At 41.7% G+C, this 22,343-nt stretch overlaps 2 protein-coding genes across 9 annotated transcripts in view; one reads left to right on the top strand and one right to left on the bottom strand.

Annotated features, from left to right (window-relative positions):
* Positions 1-19,581, top strand: part of bmpr1aa (bone morphogenetic protein receptor, type IAa) — a 249,730-nt gene extending 230,149 nt beyond the window's left edge. For all 6 annotated transcript variants that reach the window (XM_070865839.1, XM_070865840.1, XM_070865836.1 and 3 more), the window contains 6 exons: positions 1,058-1,196; positions 8,356-8,548; positions 10,700-10,997; positions 13,384-13,559; positions 14,800-14,930; positions 16,341-19,581. In XM_070865839.1, coding sequence (XP_070721940.1) covers positions 1,058-1,196; positions 8,356-8,548; positions 10,700-10,997; positions 13,384-13,559; positions 14,800-14,930; positions 16,341-16,466 — 1,063 coding nt within the window. In that variant the 3' untranslated portion in view covers positions 16,467-19,581. The remainder of the gene's footprint in view (positions 1-1,057; positions 1,197-8,355; positions 8,549-10,699; positions 10,998-13,383; positions 13,560-14,799; positions 14,931-16,340) is intronic.
* Positions 19,158-22,343, bottom strand: part of mmrn2a (multimerin 2a) — a 40,045-nt gene continuing 36,859 nt past the window's right edge. For 2 of the 3 annotated variants that reach the window (XM_070865833.1, XM_070865834.1), the window contains exon 7: positions 19,158-21,573. In XM_070865833.1, the coding sequence (XP_070721934.1) occupies positions 21,182-21,573 (392 nt within the window). In that variant the 3' untranslated portion in view covers positions 19,158-21,181. The remainder of the gene's footprint in view (positions 21,574-22,343) is intronic. The other variant, XM_070865835.1, reaches the window with a different exon arrangement.

Raw genomic sequence — 22,343 nt, 5'->3', positions numbered from 1 at the left:
CTTAGGGCCCAGCTGGTGTATTTAGCAACTGGATGCGTAAACCATTTCCCGACGCAAAATCTACAGCTCCACCTGAGTTAATGCCGCAACAGAGGCACGACCGAATTTCTACCCCAATGGCTTTGGTTTTCCCAATATTTAATTGGAGGAAATTTGTGCTCGTCCAGTACAAGCAGTCTGACAATTTAGAGACAGTGGAGGGGCGAAAGAGTTGGTGGTGAGGTAGAGTTGGGTGTTGTCAATGTACATGTAGAACCTGGCGTCATGTTTTCGGATGTTGTCAAAGGAATGTTACAATGCCAGTCATCGGTATGGTCTTCCTCATTCGTTGGAAGAAATGAACCCTTTTTGTACAAACCTTCATTCTTGTGTGTTTGTGTTCTTGTGGTTAATTGGAGTATGAATGGTGCCCGATCTGGCAAAGAACTGAAAGTGTGACCTGAATGAGGCCTTGGGTACAGCAGAGTAATGGATGATCATATAATCACAAACTTTCTAAAGAAGCGGTGTCACCCAGTGATGATTAGCACATTAAGTTTGTAGGCGCTTTCTAATCTAGCATTTTGCACAATTATTAGCCTTGCCTCAATGGTCGCATCCTCACCTCTAAGTCAGAAAGTCATGTGTTCAAGCCCCACTGCAGAGACTTGAGCACATAATGTAGGCTGACACTTCAGTGCAGTTCTGAGGGAGTTCTGCACTGCCGAGGTGCCTTCTTTTGGATGAGACATTAAACCGAAGTTTCGTTTGCCCCCTTGTTGCCATACTTTCTTGCTTATTTCCATTTTAAAGACTTCCAGATTGTGCTAGTCCCATTTGTGCAGCTGAAAATATCTCTTGTGATTATATGTACTTCAATCTTGTTTCAAATATCTTGTTCCCTTTTGTTGTTGCAATACAATGGAGACTGATGTTTATTTGTAAGCAGGTATTTCATTGATTCTCTGAAAGCTGAACTTTATTCTCTGGCCTGTGTAGTGTTGTTTCCCTTTCTTGGCTTGTGGCATACGAAAATTGAATGAATAGCAAAGGATGATGAATGCCAACTATTTTTTAGGTACAAGGGGCAGGCAGACAGGCGTCGTTACAACCGGGATCTTGAACAGGACGTGGCCTTCATTCCGCCAGGCGAGTCACTGAAAGACCTGATTGACCAGTCACAGAGCTCGGGTAGTGGATCTGGGCTCCCTCTGTTGGTAAGAGCACTATTTGAACAACTTCGAATGATCGCAAACTGAGTTGGTTTCCTAGGTAATTTGTAGCTTAACCAAATGACGACAATTTATTGTCCATATCAGTCTTGCAATACTTGGACCCTACCACACGCAAAATAGCAAGGACTCAGAGCCAGAGTAGCTGAGCTGGCAGCTTAATGTCTAATGTTTTTGTTTTGCCCCTTTAATAAATAGCTTTTCCATCTGCAACTCCTGCCATTTCCAGACAAAAACGTTTGCTTCTAGCCCTCTATCAGTCTTGCCATTAGAATTTGTATGAGGTTGACCTCAGCTGCCTCACCCTTTTTACCTCCCATTCCCTAGCTGGAGAAGTGCCTGCTCTCTCTTTTTACCACTTCTCCACTCCCTGTCTGTGTCTCCTCGCCCTCAGCTGTGATCGGGAACCTACCTGCTACTCCAGGACACAGCAGATAGTAACTCTCCTTAACTGTAACTGTCAGGTGTTTTATTTTCCAAAGAGATAGACTAGCTGTCAGATATTTCTCCAGTTTTCACAAAAATATCTGAAGGAACAGAGAACAAAACTCTCAACATGTGAGCAAGTTTATTATTTCCATTCTATTGTGAATCTGTATATAGTTACCGAAAAAGATAGGTTCTAACTACAGAAACCAACATTCAAAGATCTTCAATTACTGAAAGTATACCAAGCGTCCTGCTGATGATAGCATAAATTACAAAGAATCATTAAGGGACCAAAAATGTTTGCATATTGCCCACTTTATGATATAATTGTGGTTGAGGAAGACCATTCTTATTTCATCTAACCAAAAATAGCCTAAAGTCCCTCTCCTATTGCAGCATTCTATTGGTTCTTAAATGATTGCAAGGTTTTCGCCTCCACTACTCGATCCCAAAATTCATTCCATGCTTTGGATCATTTTGTGTGTGAAGTACAGCTTCCTGAAATCAGTCCTAAATTTTCCATTTACTCGTTTGAACTTGTGGGCCCTTGTCCTACTTTTGCAGTTAATTTTTATTTTCCTGATTTACCTTGACAATCTTGCATCTCTCTAAGATCCCCTCTCGGATGTCTCCTTTCAAGACTAAAAAGCCCATGTTGCTCCAAATTTCTCCCCCCATAACTCAGACCTCAAGGACTAGGGATCAGCTTTGTAACTGCCTCCACATTTTGAATGTTTCCCTTCGGGGGAAAAAAAAAAATAATTTACATTTATATATCGTGTTTCAAATACTCAACAATGTGACAATTGTTTCGATAACATCTGATAATTTGAAATGGGATTAAGTAAAACTAATAGGTCAATTCATAAAGGACTAAGTTTGTTACCAACTGCAAAGGAAAATGTGAGCTGAGAATGTGTGGGGGAGATGGTACCACCAGTATGGTGGGTATTATTCATATTGGCATTCATTGCCAAACAATATAATATAATCCAGCAGTTAATAAAAAAGCAAATTAAACCTTCATATCATTATAGATCCATCAAATAGTCCTCCGTGTATGTTGTTGTCACTGGACTTTTATTAAAGCATATTCCCCTCAGCAGTACAATTGGATCAAAGATTTTGTGCTTCCAAACTCGAGTTTCCAATACATGTCTGCTATCAGTGCACAGTAGCACACTATATTGTAGCAAATCAGTACACAATTGGTACACTATTAAAGCACATTGGCATGCCATTAAAGTGCTTCGGTCTGCTGTTAAAGCACATTGGAATTCTCTTAAAACATTGGCTCAAGTGAAATTTTTCCTGCTGTGTACTGATATCAATGTCACCCAGTAACATTGTAAGAATATAAAGAACAGTAAGTCAACATGGCATTATCACATAGAAAGAAAAAGAAAGACTTGGATTTATATACCGCCTTTCACAACCACCGGACATCTCAAAGCACTTTACAGCCAATGGAGTACTTTTGGAGTGTAGTCACTGTTGTAATGTAGGAAACAAAGGTTGAGCCTTTGTTTGCATAACTGTTAAAATCATTCAAGCTAATATGGTCTTGACTACTCAGTAAAATGTTTGAACATTTTTGTGTCGCACTTGTGAGGAAAATTAGCAATTGCTGCGGCTTTTGTGTTACCTGGTGAGCCTTGCTTAGAGTAAAATTTGAGAGAGTAAAGCAGTGAGCAACAAAGATGATTCTCGGTATCAGAAATTCAAGTTCTAAAGAAAGATGAAGGCAGTGGCCTTTTTTCTTTTGAAGTCAGGAGGCCTCATAATGACCATTGGTGAACATTTCAAGATAATGAAGGTGCTGACCAAGATAAATTCACCATAGTAAAAAGTTCAAAGGGGAGTGAGGTTAAAAAGCTGTTACTAGTAAAGAGGAAATTGGATTTACCAAAGAATAGAGGCTTGTGGAATAAGATACCAGGGAAGGCCATTGAACTGGAGATTATCAATCGATTCGGGAAAAGGTTAGATATTTTGTGAAGTGAGATGGAATTGAGGAGTCTTGAAAAGGCTCGTAGCTGGGGTTTAATTATGAAAAGGTACAGCTTTGTTGGGCTTATTGGTCTTTTCCATCCTAAAAATTCTTAAATTCTAACCTGTATATTAAATCTAGCTCATTCATATTTTCTGTTTTGGAGCAAGTATTAATTCCCCCCGCCCCCTGCAGCATCATCCACCTTTCCTTGGGACCTACTTTCAATTTTTAGCCAACCTTCAGAAGAGCAGCCCAAGAACAGTTGTTAACGGTTTATTTTCCCTGCTATACTTGTGTGGCAGTGCATTGCCTGGGCACCACCCAGTGGCGTTGATGAAATTACAAACTGAATCTGTAACAAATTCAAAATGTGAACTCTCATCCTAAGGTGCCTTGAGCTGACTTAAATGCATAGGCATTTTCACTGATGTTAATCAATAAGTGACAGTGGTAGCCCCAGAAAGAATATTTTAAAGAAAACAATGTTTTCACATTAAGAACATAAGAAATAGGAGCAAGAGTAGGCCATTCGGCCCCTCGAGCCTGCTCCGCCATTCAATAAGATCATGGCTGATCTGATCATGGACTCGGCTCCACTTCCCTGCCCGCTCCCTAAAACCTTTTATTCACTTATCGCTCAAAAATCTGTCTATCTCCGCCTTAAATATATTTAATGACCGAGCCTCCACAGCTCTCTGGGGAAGACAATTCCACAGATTTGCAACCCTCGGAGAGAAGAAATTCCTCCTCATCTCAGTTTTGAATGGGCGACCCCTTATTCTGAGACTATGCCCCCTAGTTTTAGTTTCCCCTATGAGTGGAAATATCCTCTCTGCATCCACCTTGTCGTGCCCCCTCATTATCTTATATGTTTCAATAAGATCACCTCTCATCCTTCTGAACTCCAATGAGTATAGGTCCAACCTATCTTCATTAGTCAACCCCCTCATCTCCGGAATCAACCAAATGAACCTTGTCTGAACTCCAATGCAAGGAGACCAAAACTAGGTGTGGCCTCACCACTACCCTGTACAGTTATAGCAAGACTTCTCTGCTTTTATACTCTATCCCCCTGTTAATACGGATTCTTTTTCCCTCAATCTGTTTCAGCGAATACACTGACACGCAAACACCTCTTGCCTTTTCTGTAAAAGACCTTTATTGAAGATTCTCCGGCCGGGACTTGTCAAGACAAAGGGACACTCTCAATCAGAGCCTGTTTACCTTCCCCTGAACAAGCCCTTTTCAGCGCGAAAAGCACAGTAGATATACATTTTCAAAACAGAACACATTTGATTAGCACTTGGTCTATCCAATCTCTTTCTGCTTCTCCCCCGAGTACGTCCAATGGCAGGCAAGAAAGTCTCCCAATTAGGGCTGGTGTCAGGTTATAGCTTTGCTACACTGTCTTCCCTTATCAGTAAAGAACCCAATTAGTTTCCCTTCCTTCCTATCAGTAGAAGCTATTACTTTTCCCTTCCTATCTAGGATTGCTTTCTTTCTTTGTGCTGCCTTGGGCTTTCTCATGACCCGTGTCTAACCTCAACTTCAACTCTTGGTAACCCCTTTTTTTTCTGTTGATTCTGCAGTTGTTTGCATCTTGACATTTCTTTAGCTATTTTCCCATGATTCCCTATCTCCATCCTTTTGCCACCTTCTCTATCCATCTACCACTTTTGCAACCCTTCTTTCCACATTCTCACCCCTTGCAATAAAGGCCAACATTCCATTTGCCTTCCTGATTATTTGCTGTACCTGCATACTAATTTTTTGTGTTTCATGCACAAGGACTCCCCGGTCCCCCTCTCCTGCAGCATTTTGTAATTTTTCTCCATTTAAATAATTTGCTGCTTTATTTTTTTCTGCCAAAGTGGATAACCTCTCAATTTCCCACGTTATACTCCATCTGCCAAACTTTTGCCCACTCACTTAACTAGTCTATATCCCTTTGCAGATTTTTTGTGTCCTCCTCACAACTTGCTTTCCCACCCATCTTTGTATCATTAGCAAACTTGGCTATATTACACTCTGTCCCTTCATCCAAGTCAATAATATAGATTGTAAATAGCTGAGGCCCCAGCACCGATCCTTGTAGCATGCCACTGGTAACTGTTTGTCAACTGAAAAATGGCCCGTTTGTCCCGACTCTCTGTTTCTGTTAGTTAGCCAATCCTCTATCCATGCTAATATATTACTCCCAGCCCCGTGAACTTTTATCTTGTGCAGTAACTTTTTATGTGGCACCTTATCGAATGCCTTCTGGAAACCCAAATACACCACACTCACTGGTTCCCCCCTACATACCCTGCCTCTTACATCCTCAAAGAGCTCCAGCAAATTTGTCAAACGTGATTTCCCTTTCATAAAACCATGCTGACTCTGCTTGACTGAATTATGCTTTTCCAAATGTCCTGCTACTGCTTCTTTAATAATGGACTCCAGCATTTTCCCAACAACCTATGTTGAGTTATCTGTCCATAGTTTCCTGCTTTCTGTCTGCCTCCTTTTTTAAATAAGGGCATTACATTTACCATTTTCCAATCTGCTGGGACTGCCCCAGAATCCAGGGAATTTTGGTAGATTACAACCAAGGCATCCACTATCTCTGTAGCCACTTCTTTTAAGACCCTAGGATGTAAGTAATCATCAGGTCCAGGGGACTTGTCCACCTTTAGTCCCGTTATTTTACCATAATGTTTGCTGCTATGTCAAGTCTCCCAGCTATGAAAGGCCTGCTAAAATAACACATCTGGTCGGCTAATATGTGCAGAGATTATTGGTATCCTTTTTACTTTTACATATCGATTATGTCATTCAAACGGTATCAGGTTTCCTGAAGGTGGAGACTTGGTAGAAAATGGTTTTCTTCCTGACAGCCTCTGGTATCTCGCCAAAGTGGCCATTCTTTATATGTGTAATGTGTGGCAGTGACCATTGGTGGATTGTACCACCATGGGTGTCACATTTGAGCCCGATTTTGTTCTCTGCTAACCTACACAAATGTACATTCATGTGCACGCACGCTTTTGCAGCTGGGATTACTGGATAGTGATGAGAAGCAGAATCCTGCTCATTTTTCTTTTCCCTAGCCTGGAGGCACTGAGGCCAACTATTTCAGTACAGAGTTTGAACCTATCGCCATACTGCTTTGTTTGACAAAATGATGCACCGCAATAAACATACACTCTTTTGAGCCATTGAGGGAACTGGTGTAGCTAAGTTTAATGGTCGCTGACCAAAGAGGAATCCACCAATATATAATTTGAATGTGTCTTCCTGCAAGAAGGTCCTAACTGACAGGTCTGCAAGAGACTGCACTTGCACTGGAGAAACAGAAAGCATGTTAAAATGAACAAAATTTAGTTACAATTTCCGACAGAGGTTTATGATTAGAATATTACTACTGCATTTGTAGAAGAACCAAATTGTTTGCAGGTGCCAGTCTCCACACCATCCATTTTGTGATGGATTATTGAGTATGAAGCTGCATGGTTTGCAGGCACTAACTGGAAAATGGGTCATGTTCTTCCTGGAATGCGGCAGCAATATTTGATCTATCAGCTGTTTGTGCTTTTTGGTGTGGAGCTGCAATCTCAGCTGTCACTGTCAGCTTTAGAAATGTAGGTATCACAAGTGTGCTGTTTTATGGAACTCGGATAGACCGAATAGATCGCTTATCTTGTATTCATGAATGAACAAGAGCTGTCGTTACTTCAAATGAGAAATATATAGCATTCCCTATTTTACTAACTAATGCTATAGTGGTGACAGTTCAGAGATGATACATAGCCAGTTGTGAACATCAGAATGCTGATGGAAATTTTTATAAAACAATGTTTTTAAACTTATTTTTACTGTAACAGGAATGAACATAAGGCAATATAATCTAAACTTAGACATGTAGAAACCAGTTAAGCTTTGCTTTTGAAATTTATCATGTTATTTGAAACTCCTTGATTAGATTACATCCAAGCAGTACCTGTCCAAATACCTACTCTCTATATAATCTGCTAGCTGGCTGATTGATGCATTGAAGTGAAGATTTTCACAGTACTGTGGGAGGGCTTCGTCTAAATGTAACCCTCATGCACTGCTGTGAAATGCAACCATGTTTTATGGCCTCAGTCATGCATGTAGTGTGTATATCTGTTTAGGCACTTTTATAGTGACTAGTCTGGTATTTTAATTCTAACTCTGGAATGCACGCCCCTCCCCAATTCCCTTATTTTAACAGAGATGGGTAACAGTAGGAATGTTATACTAGTGAGGACAAAATTGGATCCCAAAAATCCCAAGTAAATTCAAACAAAATCAGTTTATAAAAATATATATTATATACTGAAAATCACTAAATCTCAAAACAAGCAAGAGATTTAAAGAAGATACAGTTTGTGGATACCACATTCATGGGGCTTCCCGTTAGCCTTGCACTTTACCCCTGGATAATTTTTTTATACCTTTAGTTATTTATAGCTTGTGTAAAACATATATGTGACTGAGTCTTAAGATTGCACATTGCTGTGTACAAAACTCTGCTTAAATCCAGTGCTACTGTTGCTTGCCAATAACTGATACAGTCCTAGTATTTGCAGGGATTGAAAAACCATTACTTTGAACATTAATTTGAGCTCTTGTCTTTTGCCAGTATAGTGTCGATAATTAACTCGTTTTCTTGTTCTTTCTCTTCTCCCTGCCCCCCCCCCCTTTACCCCACTCCAATAGGTGCAACGTACGATTGCAAAACAGATTCAGATGGTCCGGCTAGTGGGTAAAGGCCGCTATGGTGAGGTATGGATGGGGAGATGGCGTGGTGAGAAGGTGGCAGTAAAGGTGTTCCCTTCTGCTGAGGAGGCCAGCTGGTTCCGGGAGACTGAGATCTATCAGACAGTGCTAATGAGACACGAAAGTATTCTAGGTGAGCGCTTATCATTCTAATTAGTGTACGTCAGACGCGGGTTAACATTATTGGAAAGCCGGAGAGGAGATTTGATTTCCATGCTAGCATTTCTCACTGGCTGTTGTGCTTTCCTGAGAGTTGTCACAGGAATTTGTCTGGGTATGAGTTGTTGCACATAATGTGAAATACTTGGTTTGTTTTCTTACTACATCTTCTCCCCCCACACCCCCCACTTTGTTTCCTGTTATGTTCCCCCATCACTTTTACACTTGTTTTTCCTTACTTTGTCCCTTTCCAGCTACAGGTGAAAGAGATCAGCTTTTTATGAATGAAGGCAAAAATGACCCATAGTGCTCGAGATTGAGGCTGCTTTAATCTACAGCAGTTACAGCTTACTCTGTACCTGTGTTGGGGAAGCCATGGATCCATTATTTTAATAATTGCTTTAAAAGGCACATAGGGCAGTGGTGAGGGTTTGTGTCAACAATGCAAAACTGCCCCTTTCAGCAGAACAAATCCTGATGTTGCTGCCTCTGTACCGACTGTGATCAAGGTGCCCAACTGGAATGGACAGTTGATCTCCTGAGCGCTGATGCTGGCGACCTGGGAGGAACGGTCCTTGCAAGCGCAGTACCCCAGCTGTCGTGGCTGGCAAACAAACAAACCATGTTGTCTGAGCCCTTCTGGCCTCCCTGTATTGCTGCATCATTGCCCGTTGTGAGGATGACCGCATTGGGCCCAACATAAATTGCCTGGAAACTTTCAGTCCTGAGAGAGCAACTGACAAAGGGGAGGGTTGGGGGGTGTGGGTAGAGGGAGAGGAGGAGGAGTGGGGGTTGGGTGAGAGAGAGGAGGAGGGGTGGGGGTTTGGTGAGAGAGAGGAGGAGGGGTGGGGGTGGGTGAGAGAGAGGAGGAGGAGGGATGGGGGTGCGTGGGAGAGAGAGTGGGGGGTGGGAAGAGAGAGAAGTGTGGGGGGGGGGAAAGAGAGAGAAGTGTGGGGGGGGGAAAGAGAGAGAAGTATGGGGGGGGGAAGAGAAAGAAGTGTGGGGGAGAGAGAGAGAGAGAGAGAGAGGGGTTGGGGAGAGAGAGAGAGAGAGACGGGCGTGGGGGGGAGAGAGAGAGAGAGAGGGGGGTGGGGGGGGAGAGAGAGAGAGGGGGGCGGGGGGGAGAGAGTGAGAGGGGTGGGGGGGAAGAGGGAGAGGGGTGGGATGTGGTTGATGGGGGAGAGAGGGGGGGTGTGGTGGGTGGGAGGAAGAGAAACACAAACTGGGGAGGGAGAGTTCATGTCGGCCTGATGTGTGCTGATGTAAAATGTGTTTTATTCCGGGAGTCAGGCAGCTTTAGTGTTTCTCTCTGAGGACTGAGTCGCACCTCCCTGAAGCTAACATTGGGGCAAGAGGAAACCAGGAAATGGAAAGAGATACAATCAGAAATAGTGCTGCAAAGCGAGGAAAATAACTGAAATGAAGGGGAGAGAGAAAAAGACAGGAGCAAAACAGAGCTGAAGCAAAAGAGAAAAACGGAAATGGAGAAGGCCAAAAAGCAAAAGTAGAAAGGGAGAATGAAAGATAATTGTATTTTTGATTGGTGTTAAAATAACTTCAGCAAACAAACTGCCTAACCGTTATCAGGCCATTTGTCTGTGTGATTTGGTAGTGTGCAGAAACTTGGTGGCCCATGATCAGTCAGCTTCAGCATGCACATTAATGCCTCTAACCAGATGTGAAAGAAGGGTGGGGCCAACTGCACTGAAAGGATCCAAGGCAATATTAATGTTTGAAATGTCTAATAGTTTGTGGTAATGAGTACTTGTGTGGAGTTTGATCACCATAGGCAACTGTATTTATGCTATTGACGATTGTACAGGTAGCATGGTTAAAATGAGTCATGTTGAGCTTTCTGGTTCCTGTACAGTTGAGAAATATTTTTTAAATCCGTGCAAGTTATTTTGTTCCATTCCAGATGGTTTGCTGTTCTTGTTTAAAAGCAGTGTTGTTCACTCCTTTTGCCTGCTTCTCCCCATTTTTTTTATTATTTTTCTCCAAGATTTCTTCTTTACCATAAAAGCTTGTATTTACTCTTCAACTTGAACATGGTGACATACAGTTAGTGCTCTCATGCTAAAGCCCAAGTGCTAAACTTTGTCTCTTTCTATTTTATTTTTAACAGGATTTATTGCTGCAGACATTGAAGGCAAAGGTTCGTCGACGTGGTTGTATCTGATTACGGATTACCATGAGAATGGCTCACTGTATGACTACCTGAAGTGCACTGTGCTTGATACCAAAGCCCTGCTGAAGTTGGCCTACTCTGCTGCTAGCGGCCTCTGTCACCTCCACACAGAAATCTATGGCACGCAAGGCAAACCTGCCATTGCGCATCGTGACTTAAAGAGCAAAAACATCCTGGTGAAAAAGAATGGAACCTGTAGCATTGCTGACTTGGGCCTAACTGTGAAATTCAACAGGTAATGCATGACCTCCTGAATCTAAAAGCAATACTTATGTACATTATGATGGTGACCTTGAAGGACTGGGTTAAAATAATACAGGTATTATTTTTATTTTAAACTGTGACAAAATACACAGCCCACACACAACGCCTTACAGCATACTAGGAATTACATCATCTTTTCCCATTGCTACTTTAATGAGTCTTTGCGTATCCTCATTTTGAATGGGAATTATTAGCATGATCCTCGTACTCAACGGCAGTCAAAACTCTGAATTTTCTGATACAAGATTTCAGGTATTTAAGATAATTCACTGATTCAAAACCAACGCAGTTTCACCTACACATCTCTGGTACAGACAGGATTGTCCTGCTAAGACAGACATCTCTAAAAGTGCAGCACTCTCAGTATTTCATTCTGGTGTCAGTCTAGATTATGTGCTCAAGTTTGTAGTAGGGCTTGAACCCACAGTCCTATGATTCAGGGACAAGAGTGCTACCAAATGATTCAAGCTAATATGTGTAGGTGAAAATTACTGCTCTTTATTCAGTAATTCATCATGCACTGCAGGAATTTTGCCAAGCTTGGTTGGTTTTGGGAGAACCACACACTATAAGTATGCCCATAACATTTTCACCGTGACTGTTAGAATTTGCACTTCCTCCCACCATTTTTAACTGCTGTTTGCAGCAAAAGGTAGTTTCTTTGTGCAGAGCTTGCTAAGAATTACTTGGACCTGGATAGCCTATCTTTTTTTCTGGACACCAACGCTTCTGTATGTATTCCTCCATTTCCTCTTATCCCAGGATGCCATAGAAATTTTACACAGAACAGGTAAAAGTCATTGTGACTGGCTGCAATGACCATGGCTTTTGGCTATACTAGTTATGAGTGAGGCCAACATCACCAGGCAAGTTTTGTTTTCATAGTTTAGGAGAGGGGTCCAGTTCTTAACCTGAAAGAAGGACTCTTTTTCTTTAGAGCAATGGTCATAGCATTGAACACCATTTTGCTAGAGCATGGTCATGTGCCAACAATAGTTGGTGGTACTTGATTAGCGGCATTAAAATGTCTAGTATTAGGGCTTATATTTGTTGGATGGTCAGCAACCAAGTCCTCAAACCCTGTACGTCTTATTTTCGTGTATCTGGTTGAATTGGGATTAACCCCAAGTTTCATTCATGTATATTCCAGTTCCATCCATGTATATGTTGCTGTAATAGCCATCTATAAACTACTGATCTTGGGGACAATCAGGAGATCACTTTTGAAATTTTGCCTCATACAGGCTACCTGAAAATTGTGCCAAGAGAGACCTCTCTTGGACCAAGATGTAGTTCTTCATAAGTTAGCATGCCCACCATTCAAGCATTAAAGTTTCTCACAAACAAATGCTGGTGTTAGTTTTGTCTCGCAGGCCTCCGTTGTAGATCAGCCATATTTGATTTGGGCATGAAGCTAAGAATGGTTCTTGGGCTCTTTAAGGTTTCTTCAGAAACCTTAAAGAGTCCAGAACTAGGGGGAATAACCTTAAAATTAGAGCCAGGCCATTCAGGGGTGGTGTCAAAAAGGACTTCTTCACACAAAGTGTAGTGAAAATCTGTAACTCTTTCTTCCCCCCCCCCCTCCTCCCAACCCCCTCAAAAAGCTGTTGAGGCTGGGGGTCAATTTAACATTTCAAAACTGAGATTGATAGATTTTTGTTTGGCAAATCTATTAAGAGTCACAGAACCAAGGTGGGTCGATAGAGGTAAGATACAGATCAGCCATGGTCTAATTGAATGGCTCAAGGGGCTGAAATGCCTCCTCCTGTTCCAATGTTCTTTTCCCAGTTTTATTTGAATCAGGAAATGTTTCTCTCATTTTATGTGATGCTGCATTATTCAGAGACCGGCAAAGTTGAGTGTTGGGTCATATCAATTGCCTTTACCAAACATTTCTGTTTTAAATTTCATTAATGCACAGGACTTGTCTTTGGCAGAGCTATCTTGACAGCAGAGGTCAGAGCTCCTCAGCTAGGGTTGTCTCCTAAATTTTAATTACTTTAGCAAGACACATGCGTGTGTGATGATTGCCCGGATAAAGAGGAAAGATGCATTTATCCATTTTGTAGGGTATCTTATTTCTACACTCGTTATAAACTCTGTCTAGACTTGCACATGAACATAAGAATATAAGAATTTGGAGCAGGAGTAGGCCATTTGGCCCCGCGAGCCTGCTCCGCCAATGAATAAGATCATGGCTGATCTGAAGCAAGACCCCTTGGTTTAGGCTGAATGAGTCTTCAAGAGAAATGGGGATTTTTTTTTTCCAAACCTCAAAATTTCCTAATGAATTGAAGATATTTTAATTCGCTTTGAGTGCGCCTTCTTAATTCCTGCTCATTGCCATATCTTCACAGTGACACAAATGAGGTTGATATCCCGCTGAATACGCGAGTGGGCACCAAGCGATACATGGCACCAGAGGTACTGGATGAGAGCCTCAACAAGAACCAATTCCAGGCTTATTTGATGGCAGATATATACAGCTTTGGCCTGGTCATATGGGAGATGTCACGTCGCTGTCTTACAGGAGGTATGTTACAGCATTCACCTGTCGATGGTGTATGACAGGAAATATTCAGACAACACTCACGTTTCTCAGTTGGACTGATTGCATACAGAATTTTCAAATGTTACTGGAGCTGCCATGATGTTTCCCACTAAACAAATGATGAGCTATTTATATGTCATACAATGCATTATTCTTCTGCAAAGGTCGACCTATCCCCTTAAGGCTTTAAAGTCAAATTGTCAAGTAAGCAGTACTTCGGGTTAATCAGAGTTTCATTGTTTGGCAAGAGACAGTACAGGTTGGAAAATGCTTAAACATTTCAGGGTCCAGATTACAAGATGCTGGCATTAAATGACTGGCTTTCTTTCTCTCTCTTTTAAAATTGTTATTCATCTGTAACAATATATGACATCTGGTATGTGATTGACAAAACATACTCGAATGCAACACTTTCATTTGTATAATTATACAAACGGATCGAGACAGATGGATGAGTTAAGATGCTATGAATGGTCTCCGCACCTATATCTATTTTGTGTCTTGTGAATAAAATCTTTTAGCATTTGTCTTGGGGTGAAACTTATGGGATCAAGCACTCGTCAGTTTCCCTTAAAATCTTTGTTAACTAAAGCACTTTGTCCAACTAGAACAAGCCTGCATTTCATGTAAAGACACTTAAACTCCATGTCTTGAACTCTTGAGCGGCCTTGATCATTGAGTTGCTTCTTTACTTATGTTGCACCACCTGTGTTTTCTATACAGTTTCCCATGAGTTTACTGTGCCGGCCTGTCTCTGATTTTGATTTTCCGGTTGTTGCCTCATGCTCCTTCCTCCAATGTTTCCACTCTGAATCCCTCCTTTTCTACAGACACTAACTCTTGCTGGAGTACAATCCCAAGGATGCTGGCTACCCTACGATACCTCAGTGAAATAACCATTCTTCTTATATTAGTCCACACAGTGAGTGACAGCAGGCAATTTGACTGTGGAATGCATCACAACCTAGCAAAATCTTGTTTCCACCCCATTGCCTACATAATGTAGGTCACTGGATAACAGTCAAGCAACCTGGCTACTTTTACTCTCCACTAGCCTTGAGGCACTGAGGCAAATTATAGCACCATACTGCTGCCCTAATAGAGATTAGCTAACTCAGCACAGGAATCAAGCCTGAAACCTTGTGGTGTCTATCGTATTTACCCACTAAGTCATCAGGGAATTTCCCACTTCTGATTTTAATTTGCTTTTTTTCCCCTGCAGGTATTGTAGAGGACTACCAGTTGCCATATTATGACATGGTGCCAAATGACCCCTCCTATGAGGATATGAGGGAAGTGACGTGTGTTAAATGCCTCCGTCCGACAGTTTCTAACAGGTGGAACAGTGATGAGGTGAGAGTTTTGTGCTTTTTAGTGATGCCAATAAAGACACTGCAGTTTTTTTGACTGACCGTGCAACTGAGTCAACAGCTGCAATACATCACTCAATTCTTTAAATGTTATAAAGTTTGGTATGTAAGTTAGATTCCTATATTTAGAAGCTAAAAGATGTGCATGAAGGTGCAATTTAATCAATCACATTTTTCAGATCAGTGCACAAGAAATCTGAAATTCAGAGTTTGATTTCTGGAGAGCTATAATAAACCATAAAATAATCATACATTTAGATTTCATGATCATTATGAGCATGGGTTTGCAAAAGGGCAGGTATTAAAAGAGAGAGTAGGTGACTATCATCTCATTGGTGCAACTAACATCTTGGCAACTAGCCTGCCAATAGGCTGAGAGATCTAGCTTGTTCGTAGCTGAGCACTATTTTTACATTCCGGGCCCTGCAGTTATTGTATTCACCAACCCCTTGATGAGCGAATATCTGAATGAGATCCATGTGAGTTTACAGTGAAGCCTGACCTACCCCAGCTCCTGGGCTGTATTCAGGTGGAGTCCTGCTGACACTTCCTGCTCAAAAGGATAGCAGATTCTCGCATCAGGCATCCATGATCTGGATCACATGTTTGTAGCACCAGCTCGGATGTCGGAAGAGGATATCAGCGGATCACCGCACAGGAGGCCGTAACCTTGTTTTACTGTGAAATGTGATTGAACATAAGAAATATGAGCAGGAGTAGGTCATTTGGGCCCCTCAAGGCTGCTCCACCATTCATTCAGTGAGATCATGGCTGACGTGATCTTGGCCTCAACTCCGCTTCTCTGCCCACTCCCCACATTCCCTAATCAGCAAGGGGAAAATAGACGACTAGCTCCAAGTCATCATGCTTGAATGCTTATATAGATTAGCAACCCATACAGCAAGGGATTCTATCCCTATCATTATTTAGATTGATAACCTAGTTGAGGAAATCCAGTTGGCACTGTGGAGTAGACTGCTGACACATTGCATCAGGGTGTGGGACAGATTTGCTCATTGGCTGAGCAGGACTGGAAACGGCAGGTGAGAGCAAGTTCCATTTGAAGGCTAGGCAGTTCATTGGAATTTGCTGGATGAGTTATCTCGTGCTGCCACTGCCAGCTGGTAAGTTAGACTGGCACTGGCAGAGGCTCAGAAGTTTGTAGCACCATAAAATCTTAAAGTAGAGCACGCAATTAATTGAGTAGGTGTAAAAAAAATGATGAGCTTCAGTTAACTTGGAATTGAACCTGTATGTTTTTAGTTGTTACGGAAACTTGCTTCTGAATATTAGAACTACAAGGAAGGTACGTCACAGCCTCAGTAAATCAGACTCTGCTCTCCAATGTTGTCTTTCCCCAATCTTATCCATCTGCTTCTTTTCACCCCCACAGTGTTTAAGAGCAGTCCTGAAGTTGATGTCAGAATGTTGGGCTCATAACCCTGCCTCCCGGTTGACAGCACTAAGAGTGAAGAAAACACTTGCCAAAATGGTGGAATCCCAAGACATCAAGATCTGATCAAGCCACTAAATAGATGACATTATTGCCCTGAAGAGGGGCATGGACTTCTGGTGTGTAGTTAGAGGGCCGGACATTCACTTGCCCCAATCCCTTCTACACACTACACTAGACAGGCTGCTAATAATGACCTTTTGAATTCAGAACTGTTTCATGCATGGCATAGTGTGGGAAGGAAGGACTTCTGATAATGAGCCTCTATGCCATGCTTCATAACGGTCAGCAAAATGCTGAAAAAAAAGACTGCGTAAATTAATGCTGTTGGAGTATCTTAAACTTCCTTGGGATTCCTATGTGTCGCTGTCTTTTTCGTGCTCCGTTTGCAGCCCCTAGTGGAATGATGATAGCTGGCACCTTGGGAACTCTAGGAATGGTGTCTCACAGCCAGGAGATGGTGCTTTCTGTGAAAGCCTCAATTCTGAATGAATTTAAAAAGCTATTGCTGGGAGGGTTAATAGTCACCTTTCCACCTGCTTATCTGTAAATGGGGTCAGATGAACAAATCTGCCTTCACCTGTCTTCATGAGCCGTGAGGGCATGACAGTTATTTCCCTTCCCCACCCCCAAAGTCTTGTTAAATTGGCTAGTTTTTGGGGGCATTTGCAAGAACTTTGTGAACGTTAGCTGCACAGAGTGAGCTTCTGCTGGCGCCAGCTATGGAATGCAATGACGAGATTTAGTCTCTTGAACCCTGAACACTTTATGTTCACAGCAAGCTCCACTGCTCTGATTGTCAAGGGATTCTTGTCTCCTTGAAACACAATGTTGCCGCCAAGATTTCCAGAACAGTATGTTTTCTAGGAATTAGAGTAATAGTCATTCTCACAGTTTTGTTAATTATGTTCTCCCAGTTTTCCATTCTGTGTCTAATGATGTCCCTCTGGTTACAGCACTATCATAACTTAGTGTTTTTGATCTTTGCTATTTGAGACCCTAGAGTATTCGAGGGGTTCCATTTTAGGTCACAGGATGCCTAATTTGCTCTGGGGCAAAACAAAGAGAGAATTTTTCTTGGTCAGTCTGGCTAAAGTCCCCAATAGAAAGTCAGTCATGTGGCGACGTCGGCCAGTGCTGAGATAGTGGTGTGGTAAGAGTCTGAATTGCGGCTAGGTTAATCTCCTCAGGAGGGGTGGGTAGGGGGGATTGGAGAGAGGGAACTGACCTTGTATTCTAACAATTCTTCCTACACAAATACAAAATGCTATTAATCACGAATACTGTAGGCACAAGTGAAATCCTGTTTCTCTTCACTGACAGACTTTCAGCTGATATAATGTGTTCTGCAACCATGCTTTAGATTTGAGTGCCAGTATTGATTTGATTTCAATTCTGTTCCATCAAGTTATCACTAACTACAATTTAAGTGGTATTGCACGCGTTTATTTTCCTGGGGATGGAATATCACTGCCAAGAACTCGGGGCAATCCCATCAGTCTCCATAATCCATAAAACCACTGGAGAGTTTTTCTCTCCCTTCTTAAAGCTCAATTTTTTTGTCTTTGCTCCACACTAATAGTGACTGTTGGAAGGTGAATGTGAGCTTCACTGAGTTCCAGGAGAAAACAAGAAGCTATGATGGTAGTGCAAAGTGCTGGTTTATTTTAAACTATGTAATGCCAACTCTTGTGTATTTTATTTCATTTGAGTAATTCCAAACTATATTCATGTATCGCTCGATTAATAATCCTGTTAATAGAGGCTGTCTAACTTGTGCCAGGTTCCCAGATGCCACAGTCTTGTAAGATGTTATGTAACATAATGTTTATATTGTGTGTAGTACAGCTGTTGAAATCTTGCAAGCTTTTCTTGTAAATATGATAGCCAAAGTAGGTCTTGAGGCTTTTTTCCCTGGGGGAGGAGGGAGGGATGGGTGAGGAAGATACATTGTGGTCCAATCATATAACCAGGATTATTTTAGTTGCAAACCATGAACAGTTTATACAGTTCTGCACTCTTTGGTTGCCAAGTTTACCTTGAATGTGAAAGATGCAGTACCAGTCAGCAAGCTTGTGTCCTCTTGAATATTTATCAGCGAAATGCGATTTTGTGACTCCTACCCAATCACTGATACTGCTGTGTATTGCATTATGTTAGCCTGTGTAGGCCATGAACTCTGACATATTGCACTGGAGGTGATGCATTTTTGATTTTTTTTCACAGCATGAACGTCCCACTTGAAAGGAAATGTGAAACACAATGTCATTGGTGCATTGTACTCTTATGTTTTGAACTCTGTGGTCTTATCATTATGTGTTCCTTTTCAAGAACATTCTTGTTGGATTGGAACAGCTTTTATCATTTTGAACTTGTTGCAGGGGATTCACATAAAGGGTGCTGAATCTTTTTAATCACAATAGAATAATGAATGATTGGGGTAAAGAATGGTGAATAACGATGCCTGTCCTTGCATTCACCCTGCCCCCTCCAATCATCCATTATTTTAGTAGAATAGGTACAGGTCATCATTTTTACTCATTCCCTTTTTTAAAACATCACCTGCACCTCATTGAGGTGCATTCAGTACATAGAGGAGCAGGAGTCAGTACAGAGGAGAAGAGCATTGTTGTGCTGGAGGTACAAAGAGGCCCTGTAAATCTGGGGGGGTGGGTGGCAGGGAGAGAAATGCAGTGTCCTGTCCACATCTATTAAGGATGCTCTTGTCTTTCAAAGGAAACCATGCGAGTCAGGGAGTTTGTTTTAAAGAAAGTGTTTTAATGATTGTGCCTTTTTTCTCAATTCAGCCTGCCTTTTATTTTATTTAAAGAAAAGAGGGGGAGACCTCCACCTGCCAGACCCGCGTCACCCTATCAATGTGTCATTGTAGCATAGACAAAAGTATGAATCAAAATATTATGAAATCATTTAGTTAGCGTATTTGTACATAGCAAATGGACAGACAACAAAGGGTTAAAGCAGTAATGTTACTCTAATGCTTATGTCATTGCAAGTAAAACAAAATGATTACCATTAAACCAAGTGTAATGATTTATAAACCTATTTTGTACAGCATCTGGTAAAAGGTGCCTTATTAAGTTTACCACAGATTACTTTGCAAGAGGTACATCGTGTACACAGATTATGTCCTGTATCTGACTTTTAAGTAAATAACATTATTTTAGTACACAATTGCTCTGTCGGCTGTGCTTGTTTTTCTTCCCTTGCTTGTGCTTTAGGTGGGGGTCACCCTACACAGTACTACGCAATTGCTGCAGGGTTTGTGGTTATAAGTTGGAATCCAAAGGATTTGCCGAAACACCCATAATATGACGTATAATTTGGTAAATTCAATAACACAAATAAAAATGTGCCAATTTACAAATCTGGGGAACAATCAAAATAAGGATGAATGATTTTACTAATTTTTTTTTGACACTGGCATACTTGGCGGCGCCCATGATATTTTCCAGGCCATTCTCCACATGATTTGTTTAACTGCTGGAGTTTGAGTTCTTGTTTTTATCTTTAAAAGCAATGACATTTATAGTTGAATCCATGCAGAAAATCCTTCCCCACTCATTGATACTGCTGATTCACCTTGCTGAGCCAATTATTCTTTCTTCAGATTTAGAATCAACAAGAGTGCCTCTTCATACGAAAGGGAATGAGAAAGCCATTTGGTTAATCGGACTTCCCTTTCATAAACTGTGTACAGTCCTGGATGGTGCATAGCTCACTTCCTCTCTCTTGAAGTGTCCTGCAAAGTTTCTCTCTAAACTTCCACATAGTTTGTTAATCTAACAAACTGTATAATATTCAGGCAACAAGTTGATTGAATTTGGAATAATTACATGCTGAGTACATACACACAAAATTATCACACTTCCTGACCCACCTCTTTCCCCACCCCTCCCTCTCCCATGAATCTTCCCTCATTGTGGTCTTATCTTCTCTGACTGCCACTCCCCCAAACTCCCAGCTCCCTCATCTGCTCTCCATCTAATTGCTTTCACCCCTCCCATTCATTACAGTTTCTTCTCTCTGTCCTCAGATTACTTATCTCATCGAGGAAGCTTTTGATTTATAGTGTAACTTTTCTGGTCCAATCTTCTAGGTCAACATATTGATGTTTCTTTAGGCAGTATATCAAGAATTTCCTACTTCAGTTTTTTTTAAAAATACAGCTTGGCTTTTGTTAGAATTTAATGTCTTGTAAATGAACTGGGAGATCCCCGATTGTGTCGATCAGATTTGGAGCTGGCTTGTAAGTGGAAGCATGCATAACTACAAAATAATGGTGTTAGCTGCCGATCGGAGGAGGTCTCGCAGTGAGATTCGCCCACTGTTAGACCGAGGGTTCTGGAAATGGAAGCTTAGCTAGATTCTCGTGTATAGTTTTCCTGAGTGCAATGCTGGATTAAGATAGTGAAAACAAAGCACACGTTGGTGCAGTAATGGTGTTCTGTGCTAATATCATGCTTACTGTAAATATTGGACAATAGGACTCACAATTTATTCTTGCTGTAGTAGATTGTCCAAATTGGTGCAATTTCTGATTCAAATGTAATGCATCTACGGGAACGTGAATAGACACAACCTGTAGTGAATGAACATAAGCTGTAAGACCTAGGGGAACTCTTTATAGTTAGTGAGCACAGTGTGACAATGCAAAGAGAGCTCTTCAGCAAGAGTATAGTTCCTGGATGAAAACCTCCAACAGTGAATCTGTTAAAATAGTCTTAAGTTTCTTCTATTTTCAGGACTGGTAATGAAACCTGTTAAATTGTTTTAAATAACAGAAATCCACAAAATGTTGTCTCCGGCAGAGTCCGTTGCACTACAAACCCTTGAGTCACCTCTACCCATACGTGCTGTCCTTTACTGAGCTCGAGGATGGAATAGCCCCAAACCAGGCTGCTGGGCTGCTGCTTTTCTCCACTGATCTGAAGCGTGATTGTCTGGTTGCCATCGACCAAAAGATAACCAAGTCCAGGCCCATGGCCGAACTCCATGGTCACCACAAACACATAGATGCCTTTGAGCGGAGCTTTGAAGTAACCTTTTTCCAGTAAATAGCCTTCTCCATAGTTCAGGAAAATCTGGTTGAATTTCAAAATCCTGTTAGTTTCTGAATTGTTGGAAAGTCCCACAAAAAATGCAGCATGGAATTCTAAACAAAAAAAAAAGAGCAAAAGGAAATCAAGCCAAGCAACTGGTTACTGTTTTTTGTTAGTGCTGTTGGTTGAAGAGAACTCCCTACTCTTTGACTAGCGCAGTGGGATCTTTTACAGCAATTGGGGACTCAGTTTAACATCTCGTCCAAAAGTGCATTTATATAGTGTCTCTCAACCACAGGACGTCCCAAAGCGCTTTACAGCCAATGAAGCACTTTTGCCGTGTAGTCACTAGTGTAATGTAGGTCGGCTTTAAGTAGGGCCTTAAAGGAGGAGAGGGAGGTGGAGAGGCAAAGGGGTTTTGTGAGGTAGTTCTGCAGCGTGAGTCCTAGATGGCTGATGGTGAGCAATAGGAGGAGGATGAGCCAAAGGCCAGAGATGGGAACAGAGAATTTGGATGGATTGTAGAGCTAAAGGAGGTTAATGCGATAGGGAGGACAAGGCTATGAAGGAATTTAAAAATGACGATGATAATATCAAGATACGGGCAGCAGAGTCTGGGTTGAACTGAAGTTTATGGAGGTTGGAAAATGGGAAGCCAGCCAGGAGAGCATTGGAATAATCAAATATGGAGGTGACAAAGGCATGGATGACGGTTCCAACAGCAGTGGGGCGGATGCGGGCAATGTTATGGAGATGGAAGTGATATAGAGTACATAGGGACAACAGCTCTGCTCAGGGTCAAATAGGAGGCCCAGATTGAAAACAGTCTTGGTTCAACCTGAAACAATGGCCAGAGAGGGGGGATGAATCGGTGTTAAGAGTA

The sequence above is a fragment of the Pristiophorus japonicus genome, chromosome 22 (assembly GCF_044704955.1).
Source record: "Pristiophorus japonicus isolate sPriJap1 chromosome 22, sPriJap1.hap1, whole genome shotgun sequence".
Lineage (NCBI taxonomy): Eukaryota > Metazoa > Chordata > Chondrichthyes > Pristiophoridae > Pristiophorus > Pristiophorus japonicus.
The sequence above is the reverse complement of the archived record's forward strand: the minus strand, read 5'-3'. Positions and strand labels throughout refer to the sequence as shown.